Source organism: Zonotrichia leucophrys, chromosome 2, assembly GCF_028769735.1.
Source record: "Zonotrichia leucophrys gambelii isolate GWCS_2022_RI chromosome 2, RI_Zleu_2.0, whole genome shotgun sequence".
Lineage (NCBI taxonomy): Eukaryota > Metazoa > Chordata > Aves > Passeriformes > Passerellidae > Zonotrichia > Zonotrichia leucophrys.
In genome coordinates, this window is record NC_088171.1 from 122,057,949 (window position 1) to 122,078,083 (window position 20,135).

At 39.3% G+C, this 20,135-nt stretch overlaps 1 protein-coding gene across 2 annotated transcripts in view; it reads left to right on the forward strand.

Moving 5' to 3' along the window:
- The first annotated feature begins 12,769 nt into the window (after positions 1-12,769).
- CRISPLD1 (cysteine rich secretory protein LCCL domain containing 1) overlaps positions 12,770-20,135 on the forward strand; it is a 37,685-nt gene continuing 30,319 nt past the window's right edge. Inside the window, exons 1-2 of one of the 2 annotated variants that reach the window (XM_064703556.1) lie at positions 12,770-12,934; positions 13,827-14,149. In XM_064703556.1, coding sequence (XP_064559626.1) covers positions 13,892-14,149 — 258 coding nt within the window. In that variant the 5' untranslated portion in view covers positions 12,770-12,934; positions 13,827-13,891. Of the gene's footprint in view, positions 12,935-13,826; positions 14,150-20,135 lie in introns of those variants that run through there. The other variant, XM_064703557.1, reaches the window with a different exon arrangement.

Below are 20,135 nucleotides of genomic sequence, written 5' to 3' on the forward strand. Positions count from 1 at the left end.
CCTCTCACTTCACTCTTAAAATGATAATCAATAAAATATAGAGCACATGCTCAGTGAAATGTGGTTGTACCTCCAAGACAGATAATTTGAGATGTGTGTTAGTCTAACAATTAGATTATAATTAACCTAGTTCATCCAAGGAGAGACATTTCACCCCAGCTGCTGGTTCAGCTTCATACCGTCCCTACATGCTATGCAGCTTCTACTTCTGCTCTATTAACTATTTTGTGGCAGTGATATTAAATTGATATTGTACTGTTCTGCTACTTGAAGGGTAAAGATAAAAGTAGACATAGAAAAAAGAAAATACACTTGCTATTTATTAATCAAACTTTTTCTGAAAATCTGATCTGTGCAACAGGATCCAGCTGTCTTCTATCATTACTATATTTGGTATATATAGCAAGAGAAGACAGATTTTCCTGGGTCTCATCCAGTGGTGTAGCCTGACCTACCATGTTAAGCTGGTGGAGTATGAGGAAAAGACAGATGGAGAGAAGATGAAAAAATGGAGTCAAGGAAAGGGAAAACAACTGTTGAGGAGTTGAAGGAATAGAGACAAAGAAACAGATGTCTGCTCCATTCCAAGAATGAAAAGAAAAAGACAGTGAACATAAGAAAGGTGACAGGGAAGAATTCAGCTTGTAAAACAAACTGTGGAATGAAACAGACTGAGAAAATTCATTCTAGAAGGCAAGAACTGGCTGGAACAATATTGTGGTGAGCAAAGAGTGGGAAATATTTTAAAAGAGTGAACTGGAAAAAAATATGAAATGTGAACAAAGATGGTTGCAAGTGCACAAAGTATAGGGTATAGGATTGAATGCTGCACACACAAAACAAACAACACATTCCAGTAAAACTTAGTGGATTCTTCATATTCAGTAGATCGTATGTAAGTGTTTATGAGTTATTAGTACAAGGCCTCTGGAAAGGCTTCAAAATGTATCAGCCCTGGTTAGACTTATTTTAGGCTCTTTCAAGGATAGATGGTTGTCCACAAGACCTGAACTGGCAGCTGGCCTTCCTGGGGGCTCTCCAGGACAACCTGATACTTTCCACTTTCCCAGGAGATGCAGTTGCCGGAGGCAGTGTGCAGCTTGCCTTGGCTTGTGTTACCCAGTGTACCATGAGATCAGGGAAATGTTGAACCACCAGAGGTCCAAAGCACGGTTTGAGTAATACCTGCATTCCAAGGAGGAATCAAAGCTTCCCAAAGAGATTTGGGAGTAGCAGCTCACACAGAAGAAAATGCTGTGTGCAGGCATGGAGGTATCTCTATGAACGGACAAAGGCACTGTACTGAGAGCAGCAGCCTGCAAGGGTATGAAAGTTGAATAAGGAGTTGGTTCTGAAAAATGTGAAATATAATAGAAATATTTTCACTATGATATTTTAAATAACTCTTCTACACATGAAAATATATATATTATAATTAAAGCTACTTATTATGAGCTTTATAATTAGGAGGACTTTTGGCTTTAGTTTCCTTACAGAAATCCCTATAGACATTATAATTCCAAAACATCTTTCTGCACTTAATGCTGTTTACTTTACATGCCTTTGTACCTTAAACTGTCTTAAATGTTGGAAGAGACTGCTTTCTTAGCATTTTTTAAAGAAGCATGATATTTGTTATACATCTGGAAATAATGCATTATATAGCTCCCTCAGAACATTTTTTCTAAAGTATATTTTGGGAACCTTAGAAATTTCAGTTATTTTTCTCATGATTAGTTAAGTATAGATGTTGAATCTTGCTGACAGGTCATTTTTCAAAACCTTATCATATGTCAATGAGTGGGTGGTCCCAATGTCAGGAAGTGATTGTGGAGGGAAAAGTGGCTGAGGTGAGAAAACATGTAGAGTTAAAATCTGCCCAGAGGCAGGTGGGTCACCGCATTAATGCTGCGTGACTTTTTATTATGACAGTAATATTTTGAGTACATGATATACTATCATTCATACATAGTAATTCCATTGAAAATTCAAGTGATATGAAATACTTAGGAGAGAAAGACCACAATATATAAAAAATTTCATCCACAATTTTTCACCAAAACCACAAAGATCAGTTTTCACAACCTTCCAAAAATATTTTCAACTTCTGAGAATTTTCTGAGAGGTATTTACCCCAGGTATAAGCACCTTTTAAGAAAACCTTCTTAATATGCACCCTGACAACTTCGCACATAAGCGGCAGCATTTTACCATTTTTACTATTTTTCAGTGTTATGATGAGACTTAAAAAAAGCACAAGCCCACACCAAACTTCTGTACACCTCTTGCAGAATATAGTACAAATTCCCAAGTATTAAAACGTCACTTTCCTTATAACAGACCAGAGACCAGAAATTTTGTGCTATCCTATTATGAGACTGACAAGCAATACCAAAGGACAAACACAGCAGTATTTTTATTTTCTAACTGCAAAGGACATACAGACTATCAACAATATGTGAGGGATAGCTCCTTTTTCCCCTGCATTACTGAGTCAATATGATTTGCATAGAGGAAATGAAGAAATCAAACTTTCCCCCTTTAGCCATGCACTCACATGGGGGTAGTAGTAACAGCAGCAGATGGTGATATCTTTCCCAAGCAGCCCAAATGTCCCACTCCATGACATTTCCAGGTACACATCTCCATAGCACAATCATACTGTGACAGCCACAGACACTTCAGCATCCTCTTTGATGTGCGCCAAAAGGATGATGTGAAAAAGGATGATGTTTCAAATCCCTGTCTCCTGCAAGACCCAGACCATGAGTCCTACCACAGTTTGAATATTTCACACCTCCTCTCTCAAATAGTACAAACTAATCAAAATAAAACCACATCGAATTTCTTTCCCAAAGGAAACAGGCTTCAAGTAAATGTTGTTAGGTTGCTTCCACTCAGCTGCACTGAATTTTCTATCATCCTTTGGAGGATCATTTGCAAAAGACCACATGGCTCACAAAGTTTTTCCTCAGATTGGTCAGGTACTACTGCAAAGGTGCCAAGATCCCAAAACTCTCCTCATCAGGAAAGACCGGTCCCTTTTCCCCTTTTTCAAGGCAAGAAGGATCTGTGGTGTGTAAATATTGCAGTCCATACCCTCTGTAACAGTCTTGTTTGCACATATGAATACTGCTTCTTTAAGAAAAACAGACACTGGCACCAGTGTAAGAATGTATGTTTTAATACTTGCACACATACAGATATCGGTCTGTTTAGAGCAGAAAGGCTGAAGAACGGGCACACACAACTGGCACAAAAGGGGAGCTGACCTTTCAGTGTTTACCCTGGTGGTGTTTGCAGTGGCACCTACTGGGCTGACGTTGGCGACGCCGTTTTGGAAAGCGCCAATCGACTTTGCAAACCTGAAAGCTTCTTTGCAAAGCTTGTACTACACTGCTTGCTTGAACTTCCTCTGCTGGGGCCCCACATTCTGTAAGCAACTAATTATGTTTTATAACATAAACAGGTCAGTATTTTGATGTGTATATCCTGCACTCCTTTAGAGGTTCTGTTCCTTTAAAGCAGCAACTCAAATCCTCACATACCCTCTTGTTGCTGTAGCAGTAGCTGTGTGAATTTGCCTTCCACTGCAGCAGCTGTGGATGCAGAACTTTCCCCAACCCTTGGCGGTGGTGCTCTGTTTTACCAGTGGATTTGAGGAAAGAGGAAGTTTGGATTATGGGATGCAGAACATCAGAATTTGGAAGACTGATGAAATGGAAGATTCCTAGGGAAAAGTAGCTCTCTAATAAACATCCCTCTATAATTTGCAGTCACCTGTATACGGAGGCCCATACTGTTTCTGAATGTAGGATTTTTTAATGCATATGCTTGCTATACAGGCATAAAAGGCGGTAAATAAATGACATATCTATTTAGAAATGTGCACAGTTATTCTGAGTGGAGGGTAGGAAATTAAGGAATTGTAAAGACATTGCTCCTGAGGAATGGTCAGATTTCCCAATATGAGGCAGGTAAGTAAATGCAGTAACGAAGTTGAAGAGGCATAAAATAAGGGACTGAGTCTTGCTGTGAGGGTACAGAGTCTGGTTGCTTGTAGGTGGAAGACACAGCAGACATGTGGAGGGAGGGGGAAGTGTGGGACTGGGACAGAAGGAAGTAGAGTGGAGGACTGGCTGATTTCCTCCTATTAACATTTGACACTGTTTAGTTTATGGAAAAATGAGGGGAGAATGGTTCTTCCTGCACCACCTGCACTGGAGGCACAGAGCTGAAAGCTGCTGCTGCTGCCGAGGGTGGCAGCCCATCCACATCATGGCATAGTTGCAATGGTTTTAGTCTTCCATGTTCGTATCTGTATCTCCTTGAGACAACCAAATGTGCCACATGGATCAATTCCCAAAGCCATCATTGCCTCAAAAAAGACACTGCAGCAGACACTTTTTCCTGATGCTGGAAAATAATTTACCCAGCATGAGGAATGAGTATTTAGAGGTGCTAACAGTCAAGGCTACGCACTGAATTGTAAATGACTGGCAAATAAGCTATTAATTAAAATAGAAATTGATTCCATCTTGTGGGATTTAAGGAGAAATAAGATTCTCACAAGGTCTCTTTTGAGTGCTCTTTTAGTACAGCTGAAGGCAGTATTTTAATTTTCAAATAATCCAACCCCATAATTAAAGTTACATTTTTTGCCACAAATTTTAAAATATTAATGAAACTTGAATAAGTCTGGCTGAAGTGCTCCCGGGCAAAATATAGAAATATGCTAATGACCACCTTCTTCAAAGATATGCTTTGAAAGAGCCATATTCCTTTATGAAAGAGCCATATTCCTACTGACAAAGTTCATTGCTTTCATTGTCCTTCATAATTCTAATTAAAACTTCTTTTATGAATCAATTTTTAAACCATTCTTTCCTTTCATGAGCTTTTGGAAACTTATATTTAATTATACTTATCTAGAAATTTACAGGGAATACAATAATAACAAGGATTAATAATAATAAAATCTTTGTTTAAAACATTGTGTTGATATTTTGTCATTTAGAATGAGTTGGTATTGAAAACTGAGGTGATATGTAGGATGACATAAATTAATTCTTAATAAGTTGACCATAACTGCCCAGACTGGTATAATTTATAAAGACCCTGTTTTGCACAGCGGGGTATGAGTACTTTATATATATATATATATATATATATATGTATATATATATATATATATAAAAGGATTAGTAACAACCCATAATAGTAGAATTAGCATGCTTATTCATTATAACATAAAATCAGAATTAAATATTCTTACTGATTTTGCTCAGATTGAAAAGACGTGGTTACGACCAAGCAAGGCTTGGGACTTGTAAATCATGCTGGTTTTCACTGCCTGATCTGACAATGAATATCAGCACCTACAGAGATGTGTTGGACGTATGAGATCTCCAGAAGGTCTCTGCCAAACAGACACTTGCTAGGGTGGCCTGCATGCTGTGAGATGTTACAGGTGCAAATGCAGATGATTCTGTAATGGCACCCGAACAAGTTTCTCACAGGAAGAGCCTCTGCTGGTGTCACTGTCAGCCTAGTTTGTTGTTCTCTTTCAGTGGTATGAAGTTTGACCTAAGCAAGTAGGCTGGCCCTTCTCCACTTCCTATCCTCACCATGGCACACAGATTTTAAGAACCAGGATGATGAAGATGAATCCAAGATATGCACACAGACATGGCAGAGTCTCTCCCACGGTAAAAATTTGTTCTTTAGAGAAAGATTACTCCTGGCTAGTCAAGACATCTGAAATCCTCTGATTATGCTGCAGGAAACAGCAAGTAAAGAAGAGCAGACTGTGTAGAAGCAGTTCCCCAGGTCCTTTTCCATATGTGTTTGATTTAAAAACCAAACAAATGACACTTAGGGACATGTTTTAGTGGTGGACTTGGCAGTCCAATGTTAACAGTTGGCTCGATGATCTTAAGGATCTTCCCCAACCAGTGAGTCCATGTTTCTATAAGTATGTACTTAACAGGGACAAGACAGACCCAAGCATTTCTGCCAGCAGGAAACATTTATGCCTTGCACTGTTTCTAGCTCTGGGGCTGGGAACTGCTATTTCCCATACTTCTCATCATCGCACCCATGCTTCTCTCCCAGCTTACAAGAGCTCTGAACCTGCAGGGTTTGGAGCATTGATATCAGTTCAAGATAATCTCACAGTGCTGGTCCTTCCAGTGCTGTGTAACTGCTGCTTTTGCCAGAGACAGGGTGATGATAGTGCTGCTGAAATCTGACCAATTCACATGAAGTTATAGTTTGTAACCATCTGCCTTACTGCTACCGTGAGGGACAAAGCACACAAAAATAATAGGACATCAAGTCTGACAACGCATGTTCACCTTCCTTCCAGAGAGCAAAATGCATAATTCACATGCAGTTGCATGGCAAAGGTCAGCCTGGAATTTGCTGGCAATATAATATTTGGAATCTTAAGATGGTGACTTCTAGATACCCACAGCATCTTCTTCACTGCCAGTGGGAATCTCTAGTTTGTTCAGTGGTTGAAGCAGGTCAGCATAGATGCCTGTATCATTTTTCCCACACAGTAAAGACCACCAGTCGTTTCTCCTCCAATATTCCCAACCATTTTCAACACAGAGTAGAGATGGGGCCCTGTGAGGTGTTACATCACCAAGGGTGATACGTGTGAGGCTGATACTTGCAGGCTGTGTGTGCCACAGCTGTGCAGTTTGAGCTGTACAGGTCATGCTGGAAGTCTCCCCAAAGAAGTCACATCTCTTCCTGGCAAGTTGCTCTTGCAGAACTGTTCGCTGGGTTGAGCGATAGCCCCCTTCACATTTAATATATAATAAAATATAAGAAAAAATAATGAAATCTGATATTAGGTTTTGTTCCAAACTTATCTTGACAAAACTTCTCTCTTGAAGTACAAGTTAGTTTTGGGCAAAATGCTCCAGTCTTGTCTCTGCAGCAACACAAGAGCACAAGAGCAACACTTAATTCAGTTAATTTTACAGCACAAATAGCTGGAGACAATAACCTCCAACAAAGTTCTCAGTTGTATTCCAAATCAATCAGTGGCAAAGGGATTTAGAACAAAGTGTTTCTGTGTTTAAGGCTTGAATTTATTGGAGCTGTCTGGGTATATCTGTCTAGGCAGAAAAAAACAACATGCTTATAAGTACGCTATTCCCCCAAAACAAAAAAAAGCATATGGTTGTGAGCTTGAGAGTGAGCATAAATGTGAGACTACATCAATAAGAATATATATGGTACCATAAACCTGCCACAATTAGTTCTTTATTTCACATAGATTAAATGTAAATATTGGCTTTCTGTGTGACTTCATTTTACCAGAAGTGCCCTCATCACTGGGTTACAGAAGTGTTACTACACATCCTTCTGGCTCAAAGTATTCTTGATTATTTTGTGAAATAGAAGTGACAGAGAGAATGTTGTTCTGACTCAGTCTAATGTACAGGTTGGGGAAATTAATCCTGGGCAATCAGGCTCAAATTCTTTTAGAGAGGGGTGGAAATGGAAACCTATTCCTTCAGATGCTGGCTGATTATCTGTTGTGATACAGTGCAAAGGAAAAGGCAGTATGTGTCTTTTGTTTTATTTTATGAAGAGCCATATTGAAATAATGATTCTGTGTACTAAAATCTAATGTCAGAGACTATTTCAAAGGAGTCCAATTGTTCTTTATTTCAAGAGCCTTTTGTTTGGTAAACAATACTTTTTGATCTTGATGCACTTAAGAGGCAAGTGGAGTAAACTAACCAGTTATATAATAAACTACAGTTCAGAAATCAGAACAATTTCCTGTATCTTTCTTTTTAAATGCATCTTCAGAGTAATTTAAATCACAACATTTTTCTTTTTAATGATATCCTGCCTTCCATTCACACCAGCTCCCCAGTGGCCTGCAGCTCTGACATTTCCCATTGGTTAAAATCTTTATTGGATTTCATACCAGTTGAAGAATGTTAATTGATGATAACTTTTATTCATTCTTGATCAAACTAAAAAAATAAACAGTTCTTAGTCTCAATTAGAAGCAGAGTAGAAGCTCCCCTTAGTAGAAATAATTGTTTCCAATCCCTGTAAATACACAATAATGCCTTTTTCAAAGTAATACAATGATATAAAATAACAGTTCTGTCCTCATGCAATCACTGTATTAAAATCTTAAAATGAATTTTTTAAACTAGTTACAAAAAAGTAAAAGCTTAATTTCATCTATTCATAACAAGTATAAAAACTTATGTTCAACTAATTGTTCTAGGAATCATTGTATGACTTTATTTCCTAGTTTTATATATATTTATATAGCAATTTATATTTGACTATTCTCTTTTACAGATTTATATGATTACTTTTTCAGTTGCTTTTGTGAAATAGCTGGTGAGGGTGGTGCAGAAAAACATTTCTGCCAACCTTGCTCTTTATCTTAGCAATGGATAGAACATGATGCCAGACATGGCTACTTTTCCTGAAGGCCAGGAACTGTGATGTGCTACAAGTATCTGTTAGATGCTGGTCTTTTAAATATTTGTCTGAGACGGATGGTAAATATGATCTTTGGGAAGTCTGCTGGTATACCACCAAAAGCAATGGACAAAAATTTTTCTCTATGATGCTACAATGTCTAAAGATGATCAAGACTTGAATGAGCATTGTGTAGCGCAAACTTTACCAGGGAATGGAAAGTAATGCCAAAAGGAAAATGTATGGAAGGTAAAGGAAAATGCATGGAAATGCTCCCTGATAAATGCAATTTGTCCAAGCACTTATACAACTGCTGGTAGGTGGTACAGGATCTTAATGAATCTTTTTACGTGGTAAATCTAGCCAAAGGAAAGCTATTCCTCATTACCTCATTGTTTTGTTCTGGGTTTTTTTGTTGTTGTTTATTTGGTTTTTTGGTTTTTTTTTCCCCTCTGTGTGTGTGCATGCGTGTGTGTGTGGTTTTTTTCCACCCGAGTTCTGTCTCTGAATTACCAATATAGCTGTGCTTCTCAAGGAGAAGTCACTTCACAAAGTCCTCAACAATGATGTCTCCAAGATATTTGTGGCTGAAATAATCCATCTATCAAAAGATTTTGCAGCACTGCAATAATCATGCACAGTATTGTAACCACACCAGAAGAGCAGGGGTACTGACACCCATCATCTCTTTTGTTTATTTGTTGTCCTCCCCAGAAGTCTTCTGCTTTTTCTTTTTTTTTTTTTAATCTAAGCAGAAAATTAAAAAAAAAAAAACAAACCAACAAAAAAAAAAACCCAAACAAACAAACAAAACCCCCACAAAAACAACAAAACAAAACAATTTTGGACAGTTTTGGCAAAAGTTTAAAGCAAGGCTTTGAGCAGAGTTCATCCATTTTAGTCAGCAACTTTCTCATGGATATATTTACCTTCTCTAGCTCTATGTATTGTGAAAAATTGTGGGAAAAAAAAAAAAGAACAGATTAAACAAGAGACACGAAAAGCAAAGTCAATTCAGACCACTCAGCAACATATTAGATCTCAGCAAAGGAGCATTCAAGAACCTGCTCCACATTAGAAGGACACTAAATCTGAAAATTGGTCTCTCACTGTACAGACATCTCTCTTGAAATGTGTCCTGTTTGGCCATTTTTTGTGAATCTGAAACAATTTGCCACATTAGTTAGTACCGACAGGCAGATGGGGGTCCTGATTTGGGAGTCCCTGGAGTTTGTGCGTGTGACAGCAGGTTTGTGATAAACTCAGTAATGTACACCTCCAGGGGTTAAACTTCATGTGTACAGCAGGTCTTTCTGGCAAAAAAAATTCCCATGATTATTAGTTGCCTTTTTAGCCACTGTCAGGACCACGTAGCAACTAAACACTGCTTATGTGAGTCCAATTTTTGGGTAAAAAACAAGATGTTCCCAATTTGCTGTAATGGATCAGACATTTTAGTGGCTATCTTAGTCAATACAGTTATAACATCAAGCAGAAAATCACAAGGTGGATTAACTAAAACCACTTAAAATCAACAGAAATATGGCCTGGAATTGGATTCTTCCTTGTGTCTTAGATTAAATTCCTGCTCTTATAATTCAGCATATTTGTTAAATATTCTTTATATGTATTACAGTCTTTCCTTGTCTTCCTTAATTGGCAGTGTCACTTTTTTTTTAGCCCAATTATCCATATTTGCATATTCCACATATTCTTTCTATTAGGAAAGCAAATTGATGGTGAAGTGAAGTATCCTTTATTTGTACCCTTGTTTATTTACAAAGACTGCTGGAACTTGTTCTCATCCAATTCAGGAAGATTCTGTCAGCAGAAGATACTTTTTTCCTCTCACACTTTAAATCTCTTTTAGCCAAAGTTCGGGGTAAAATTTTCCTTTTCAGAATTTTCTTAGTGTCAAATTGTCTGTGTTTGTGCAGCATGTACCTGGTGACCTCTTATTAATTTCTTTCAAGTGGGTTTTTGGTTGCAATTTTTGTTGCTGCTGTGACAGCTATTCAGAATACAGTCAGTCCATCTGTTTGCATGTGCACTGTCTGCATGTGCCTTTGGTAAGGGCGGATGCTTAGTTTTAGTTTCAAGAGATGTAATGGTGCTTGTTTATTATAATAATTTTAAATTGTGGGTGGCAGTTATGCATCCAATGGCAGAGGTTTAAACAAATCCAAAAAAGCAAACAAAACAAAACAAAAAAAAAAAAAAAGAGAAAAGGGCCACTCCCATTCTGATTAAGAGATCCAGCAATGTTTAATTATACTAACACACAAAAATTAGTGGATGTGTCAAAATATTGTTTGTCAAAATCATAACACTTTTATGTGGCCACAAACCATACAGCCAAAAATCAAACTCAAAGGGCTCAGTCATGGAGTGAAAAGGGTTTATGCATTTGCTGAAAAATTAATTGATAAACTACAAAAAGAAAAAAAAAAAAACTATTTCAAGGAGGCCTATCTCTTTTTGCATTAAGATTTATTTTAATGAATCTGAAACTTGCATCATAAAACAATGTCTTCAATTTGACAAAGACCAAATATGATCTGGTGCTTTCAGGAAAAGTGTGATGAATACTCAAAATCAAAGACAGTAAGTGATATTTGATCTATATTCTGTCTGAAACCCAGCAAGTATCCACTGCTGATGGAAAGGGACGACTAAAGCAATTTCTAGTTGATGCGAACCCCACAAATATCCTCACTCTCTTAAAATTTTTCAGTTTCTTGTGCGCAATCATTACTGGGTCTAATAATACAGCTATTCTACTGCTTTATATTGAAATAACACTTGTGACCCTACACAGAACAGAATCTGCATTTTGGCCTCCAGAGGCCTAAAGAGGATGGAAACAAGATATAGCAATACAAAAGTGATGTGAATATTTAAAAAAAATAATCCAGATGTGACATATAGACTCCAGCAAATACTTCTATTATTTTGTTTCCTTCCTGTTTCTTTAAACTCTTCTGCATGGCTTATTCTGTAAGAAGTAAGTACATGGCTTATTCTGTATGGCTCATTCTTCTGTACTCAAAATGACAAGTGATAAGTAATCCTGGTACATAAACACTGAAAAATCTTGCATCTAGTCTGTGTATGCAGCTGCAGAGTGGTGTTTTACCTCATACAGTTTTACTATAAAAAATTTTAGTGCCCAATACTTGAGCCCAGAAATCCAATTGTGGGATTGCAAGAAAAAAAGGTACAGAGATCAACCAATATGGAGCATAAGATCTTTAGAATGTGTGTGTAAGTGTGCAAGTAAAAGTGTGTAAGTAAAAGACTATGTACAGCATCCTGTACTTAGTTCCAAAGTCCTTAGGGAAATTATAACTAAAAAAAAGAGAGCACAAGAAGCAGCAGTGTGTTGCTTGCATGGCATTGTTTCTCTTGGGCCCATGAAATTTGGAAGCATTTCTAGAGTTGGTCTGAAGCCAGCTGGATTCTGATGGATTTTAACCCCAGCCTCTCAGTTTCTGAAAATGAAAATACAGAAAACTTTTGGAAGCTGATACAGCAGTCCTGTGAAGACTGGAAGTTGGTCAATCCGGCCGTTAGCCCATTGTAACAAATAATACTTAGTAAATGAATTGTCAACCCCATCAGCTCGCAAAAAATTTCAGTCTAGAAGACTTTGATACAACAAAAAGTATGTATCTGATGCCTATTCTTGCTTGGCACAGCAATGAGTGCTTACAAACTTTTGAATTCTACTTTGCAAAGAGAAGTCTCATGTAACTGGTTTGAATCCACAATAAAATTCCTGTCCTGATACCTCCAGCCATATTCACATGTTCTGGACTTTTGCGGAGCTCACAGGCTTTACTCTTTCCTGAGTCTCAGCAGGAGCAGTCCGGCTCAGCATCCCCTTGCCTGCTGCCAAGGATGGAGGCGGCTGGGGACGGGGCCTCCCTCGACTTTTCTGGGCGATCGCTTTTGCAGGACCGCGGCCAGCTTCTGCTGGTGGCTGCGGTGCCGGGCAGCCCTTGCTGCCCGCGGACTCCAGGAATGGCCCCGGGGGGTTGGTGAGGGTTCCGGTGCTGGGGTGCGGGGGCCGGGGGCGGGCGCGGTGCCCGGAGCGCGGGGAGCGGGTCGCGGAGCGCAGATCGCGGCCGTCCCGCCCCGCGGGGTGCCGGGGAGGGCTGTCCGCCGCACGTCACCGCCGCCTGCGATAAATGCCCGGCGGGGCGGGCGCCGTGGGGAGAAGCGTGGAGCGGCTCGGGGCGCTGGTAGCGACCCGGAGGCGGGCGGGGGAGGCTGCGGCGGCGGCTGAGCTCGGCGGCGGCCCCGCTGCTGGACACGTCCGCGCCCGCCGCGCCGCTCCCAGCGCCGCTCGCCGCAGCCGGTGGGGCCAGGCCGTGCCCGCGCCCCCGGCCCGAGGCGGGCGTGGCGAGGAGGCGGCGGCGGAGCGAAGCTGGCTGCGGGGAGAGCGGGCAGCCGCCGCCGGAGGGTAAGGCCACTGGCGGGGGCAGCATCCTCCCCGCAGCATCCTCCCGCAGCATCCTCCCGCGGCGGCGGCGGGCCCGGCGGCCGGGGGCGCTCCGGCCGGGTCGGCTGCCCCGCCGAGAGCGGGGCCGGGCGCGGGCGGCGCGCTGGGGAGCGCTCGGCTCTGCCCTTTGTGCTTCCCTCCCGGCCGCCGGGTCTGCTGTGGAGGGATTCGCGCGGGCTCGCCCAGGGAGAAGGAGCGACCTCGGCTTTGCTGCCTGAAGCGCTCAGTCGCGTAGTCGGCGTTGTTAGAATGTTGCATTCTTGCAAGTGGTGCTACTTTTTCTGCGAGTTTTCAGTGCTTTCCTTTGCTTGGTGACTAGAAAAACGCCGTCTCACCCGTTTTCGTGTCCGAGTTGAATACCTTTATTTTAATTAGGGGTTTGGAAAACAAAAGCTTTAATCAAGGTCATATTTTGAAATGCGCTAAGAAGGGATACTTTGTATCAAGTTAATTGTGGATTTCAGTTTACACTTTGGCAATGACTGCAAGCCTTTAACCTTCTTTTGTTAAGTTCCAATACTGGAAGACCTTATCTACAGTCTAATCTTCATCGATGTCTGGCTCCTTTTAAGCAGATATGAAAAGCATGCTTTTTGCATGCAGGCACTGAAATGTGCATGTCAATGTAATATATAAAACCACTTGAACAAACAGAAGTTCATAAGGCTGAAGATAAACTATCTTCCCAATCAACAGTGTGCACTTTTAGAGTAAAAAATGCAGCATCCTGCTCTCTCCCCCTAGAACAACAGTTACAAAATCTGTAGGAACTAAAGATTTTGTTGCTTAATAAATCCATACAGGCCGGTCCTTCAGTCTACAAATTACTTTACTCTCTTTTATGCATTTACAGCCAGCAAACCTGGAAGAAAGACTTTGTCTTGGAGCTAACTCCTGAGCATTTTGAGATCATTCATCATGAAGTATGTAGTACAGGAATGGCTCAGAGTAACTACCTTGCTATTCATAGCTCAAGCAGTTTCTGCAATGGTTCTTCCCAATGCCACGCTCTTAGAGGAACTTTTGGAAAAGTACATGGATGAAGATGGTGAGTGGTGGATCGCCAAGCAGAGAGGGAAAAGGGCTATCACAGACAGTGATATGCAAAGTATCTTGGATCTTCATAATAAATTACGGGGTCAGGTGTATCCACCAGCTTCCAATATGGAATATATGGTAAGGAAAAACGGATAGTGACATGCAGAAAAAAATGTTCTTAGAATAGTTGCTATCACTTTATAAAACAACATACTTTCAGTCTTAGCTTGCTTGTTTTCTCATTTAAAGTACTTGTCACTTGTTTTTTGGATTTTTTTTTGTACAGGTATGAACTGCGAGGTAAAAATGCCTGTTTGTGCATCAAGTGTCTTGCTCTACTTACATTAATGTGTTTATTCTCTCATAGCTCTGCTAATATTAAGTGGCAGTTCCTCAGTGTTAGGGGCCAATTTCCAAAACAGCAGTACTCAATAAAGTTGACTGTAATTGTGGCCTAAAATTTAGCATCTGAGAAGAGTACTGAGCAACGAAGTTTCAAGATAGCATGCATGTATTCTTTCCCATGCTTCTAGGTTGGATGGCATTTCTGAATAAAATTAGGATCTTACAACAAGAAAGTCTTCTATTTAAGTTGGCACATGTTACTGGAGGGCTGTATATTTCTGTGTTCAAGTTAATAATGTAATTTCTGTTTTGTTTTTTTTTTTCCTTAGGAAGCCTCTATATTTGGACTATTATTAGTGGCAGTAAATTCCATGTTTCTGAACTTTGTTTTTATGCCATAGTTCAAGGCTAATTCTATCTCTCCTTGCTAAGCAGATGAAATCAGGTCATTAGAGCTTTTAAGAAGTCTAGAGGTTTAACAAAAATGGGCAACTTTTCTTTTTTCTGCACCTTTTTCCTGTGTCCACATGGTATATTGTTGACTTATCTGTTCATGCACCAGAGAAAGAGCATTGGTATAGGCTGAGTTATTTATATCAAATATTTTACAGATTTCTTGTCACTTGCCATGACAGAGGTTTATATTAGCACATTTCCAGATAAAAATATCTTTCCTGGACTGGAGTGGTGATTTTCAGGTTGGAGATCTGTTTGAACTGAGTATATATGGGTCCTGGAGAAGCCATGCTTGCTTAAACCATCAGTAGAATCATAGGATGGTTTGGGTTGGAGGGGACCTTTAAAGGTTCTCTAGTCCATCCCCCATTAAAGGCAGTTTAACTTAAATTTACCTATGTGAGTTATTGTATTAGACTAAGAGCCATCAGGAATGAAATCACAGGATATATTGCCACATATCATCTCCAAACAAAGGGATGATAATACCTGAAACCCCTTTAACCCATTGAGTTACAATTGTCTGCACATATTCGTAAACTTTGTTTTCTGTTGCGACTTTTTCAGACCTTGCTATAATAGAGGTTAACATTTTGCTCCCAGTCACTCAGGCCAACTTTTTTTTTGAAAGCTCAAAAACAAGCTATTAAGTCTTTTTGTAAAAGAAGAATTGGGAAGACTGTTGCTTTCCCTTGTTAAAATAGTGCAAGCCTTTTTCTTGAGATTCTCTGAAAGCGTAGGTATTTGTAGTTATGTGGCTTTTTCCATTCCTAATGCCATACTACATTTGCCTGTCTTATATATCTTGGAAAGGAGAATTTGGATATACTCACAGAAGTAAGGTTTTTGACAGCTTTATTCAAAGATTCCTCCAGCACTGCACACACTTGGGCTTAAACTCTGTGTTGGGTCTACATCTGGAACAAGTTTTTTTGGTTTTGTTGTTTTTTCTGTGCTCTCCAATGGTGCCTGAGCCAGAGAGTACAAGTAGCATGGAAAAGCAATTACCCAGTTTTACTCAGAACAGGGCAGCAGCTTTCAAGAGAGTGGGATTCAATTTTGGCATAATATCCTAGGAAATGAGGGATTAGGATAGGCAAGGGTTTGTGACCTGTGAAAGGGTCTGTTTAAAGTGTGTGGTCAGAGGGATAGATACCTGTGGAGGGTATGACAAGGGTGTGGAGAGAGCCTGAGTGATCAAGCAGGTGTTGAGGAATTGTTGTAATGGAGAGAAAGAGCATTTGAGGAATGGATATGGTTAATCTAAGACCTGTGACTGTGATTTGGATCAGAAGTTTATGAAACTAGTTTAAGAGCATAGACATTTGCTAAGAGGCCATTTGAAAAGTCTAAACCTGTTAGTAAGTGGGGAGGAAGATAGTATCTGGAGGAAGCAGGTGAGAGTTGACATTGGGAATGGAGACAGGAGGGTTCAGAAGACAGTGGGAACCACATGCTGCTTGAGCAGAATGAGGAAAGGACAGGACTGCGGATTGTTTGCACATATATTTTTATATTACTCCTAGAGATTTTCCTTTCAATGTCTTAACAAAGATAATAGTGCTCCAGAAGAGGGAAACCATCCATCTAAATGCTTACCTGACGTTCAGCAAGATAAATGAGTGCAGCTGAAATACTACTGTCTACTTTTGGTGTGGTTTATTAATATAGGCATGCTGGCAAACATGTCTCCTGCTATTGGCACACTCATGTCCCTGTAAAGTGCCCTTTGTATTAGTAAAGCCTCTCCTTGTGAATAGAGCTAGTTCTGCTTGAGGGAGTGAAGTTTTATGTCTCACTGAACCTGAATGGAGATGAGCAAGGTCCAGGTGCCTCCCTGATAAACATCTATCTCCATAAATGTGTGGTGTAGTTGAGAAATTTAAGATATCCAAGAGTGTTTGGAGCTGGGAGAAGTATGTGGGGGCTGCATGCTCCCACTGCACTGTCAGGTTACCTGAGATGTTCCAGACTAAAAGGCAGCTCTGGCTGAAGTGCCTCTGTCCTGCTCCTGCCTGTGGAATGCCCCTGAGTGGATGATGAGACTGATCCAAGTACTTAAAGAATCAGATTTAATTTTAAAACACATAATTAAGGGTTTTTTTACACTCTGAGTCATGACACTGTCTCCCTGTGTGGCAGAATCAGATGAGCACCAGTGCCGATAAAGAAGGTAGAAATGCATAACTGAGGAATGGGTGGGATTGAGAACCACATTGGGTAGGAGGTATTGGTTTTATTACTCACAAAGTCCAGCCTTACCTTTGAGATAAGGCCTGCAGCGTAAAATCTTGGTTCTATTAAAAACACAACAAAAAAGAAAAAAAAAAAAACCCAACCAAACAAGCCAAAAAAAAAAAAAACCAAAAAACCCCAAGGAAAATGAAAAAGTTGCATTACTGAGCTGTACACTCTTTCCATATGCTTTGAAAAAGCAAACATTATTGGGCTGTCATAGTTCAGAGACCTAAAGTTACAGTGCAGGAAGATTCACAGCAGCTAGGTCTAATGAACAAAGTGTTCTCATGGTTGTCTGGCTGAACTTACTGGATGAAAAGTTCATCTTCCCAAGTACTGTGGCTCTGGTGGTGAGCAGTAATGGATTCCTAAGATAAGAGGATAAGAATAAAGCATGTGAAAAGAGAAACTTCTGCAATGAAGCACCCCAGCTTCCAGCAAACAGCAGCTAAGGGACTTCCTCAATCTGCTGTTGTACTTTTTGCATCAGATGGAATAGTCTCACATGGAATTTTCTTTATTAATCTGAAAGCTTCTGATTCTACTTGTATTTTTTGAATCCACGGCATCAATTTTCAGAGCTCTATAAATTTAATTATGTAGTGCGTAAAAAACTACATTTGTTTTCCTTTAAACTTCTATTTGATGCCTTATTTTTCTTTATTGTGAGAAATAGTAATTTCCTCAGTGATCACAAGGCTTTCAGCTGAAAAATCCTAATTCCTTTACTTGAAAACTGTTCTATGTGAAAAGCTGTTCCATTTTGCAATGGTTGTCCTGTTTTCCTTTTAATGCAAAAGGGACAAACCAAACTGTGGATAGTTATGGCATACTACAAATTGTTATACTGTATTTATTTTCTTCACTTCCTAATAATTTCTAACATTCTTTTACTTTTTGACTTAGTGTCCTACAGCTGACATGTTTCATAGAGCTATTGACAATGACTTCAAGATCTTTCTAATGTGCTAAGAGGTCATTTACTACACCACTGTGTATATATAGTTGGCTGTTATCTCCAGCAATGTCCTTATTACTTTGTATTCATTCACACTGAATGCTGTAAATCATTTTGTTGTCCAGTCACTTAGCATTAATGAGTCTCCTGTCTTTATCTTTCATTTTTCCTATCCTGTTTTTACCTGTCTTAAATAGTGAACAGTATATTGCATTCTCTTTTCTTGGGCCTTTGTGGAGAAGGTGTGCTGCAGAGACCATGGACATATCTTGCAGGGAATCTGAAAATTATTTTGTATTCTTAAATCCCTTCTCTGTCATTTATCACTTTTTCCTTTTCCTTATGATAGCTTAATTTTGTTTGTTTGTTATTTTTAAGTAACTTAGGAACTCTGTGGAAAATTTCACTGCATTTGCATGTTGACACCTTCAAGGTGTAATATATGTGGGAGTAATTATCTGTTTATTTCATATTTTTTTAACTTGCCCTATAAAATCATTCCAGTGGAAGTCAGTTTTTAGTCTGTGGTTTCTCAGGATCTTCTAGAAGCTTCTTAAAATATTATCAACCATGTGCTGGTTTTTGTTAATATGGTAACAAGAGAGATAATGTACTGAACAGTAAACAGAAGTGTAATGAACAAGTTCTTCCAGGTTCTTGAAGGATATTGTTTAGTCCTGGCAATTTGATGCTGTCATTGTTTTCAGTTTTGTCTATTGTATCTTAAGGCTGATTTGGATCCTCCACCTCACCTTCTGTCTCTTTTCCTGTATGGAAGAATTCTGGTGTGGGAATGTGCATAAGCTCCTCTGTAGGGAGCAGTATTGCAAAAATTCATTAAACTCTTCTGCAGTAGCCTTATGTGACCTTATGACTGCATGTTAGATCATTCTTTCCTAGACCTTCTCCTTCAAAGTTGAGAGAGTTTTTGGGTTGTTGACATTATGACTTAAATAGAAAAAGAAAAATCTTTATTTGAGGTTATGATGAACAGTGTGTTATGAAAATGCATGGCAAATGCATGTTGTATATTTTTTTATTTGGATTGCTTCCTTTTAAAGAAAGGTGTAAGGAACATTTTCTCTTTGCTGTGCACATGAATTTAACAGTGCTGGAAAGAGAGAGGAATGAGGTTTCTCTGCTCCCCTTCTAAGGCACCTGAGCAGAGCATAGAGCGTTGTGTCATACTTTCTCATATGGTTTGTTGTGGATTCATGTGAAATAGTCCTCTTATTCAGCTAGAAAGGGTTTGCTGCATATTAATAAATTCTTACTAAATTGTAAAGGCCTAATAAAAAGGCAAAAAACTTCCTGAACTCCTAATCTTTTTTTTTTTAAGCATTAGTTGTGTATCATGAACTGAAATTGGAAAAAATTTTTTTCACAATAATTTCATTGATAGCATTGCACCTTAGTAAACCTGAATATATTAATGAAAACCAATTTCTTTCATGGTTATTGCAGTCAAGACTATAAAAATAGTCATTATTATTTGGATAGTGGAAGTTGTTAATTCCTCTATGTTCCAAACAGTTGTAGTTTGCAAAATAAAATAAATCACCAAGAATAATATTCACAAAAGTCATTTTGGTTAATGAATGTATATGCACTCTATTTTAAATCATTCTTTTAGCATTAATTCCTTGATTTAATACATATTTTCCCAAAGAAAGATGTCAAATGATTAATGTGAGATCCCCATTCCATACATATGCCTTTGCTATACTTAAGAGTATTCAGGTTTCAACTTGACAGATAGCAGAGCATTTCAACCTGGTATTTCTTGGCCCCGAGCCATGCACTGCATTTTGTAATTACTGTAATTGGAGACACCAGTGTCTTCTAGGGCAAGGAAGTCTTTGCTTATTTCGTTATCTCTAGTCTTTTGGCCAGATCCTGCCAATAAATACCAGGGATGTCATTGCAAAGCCCATAACTTGCTTCTATAAAGTTTTACTTTGGAAGACTTGTGAGGAAGGTACAAAGTTCTAGAGGTGCATTTCAAACAGTTCAGATTAGAATATTTGTGTATAGTTGTACATATTTTGTTTAAAGCTGTACCATAGAGCTGTGTGGTTCTTCAGGAAAATTCTGGATGTATATCTGGCAGCAGTGTTGGACCCATAT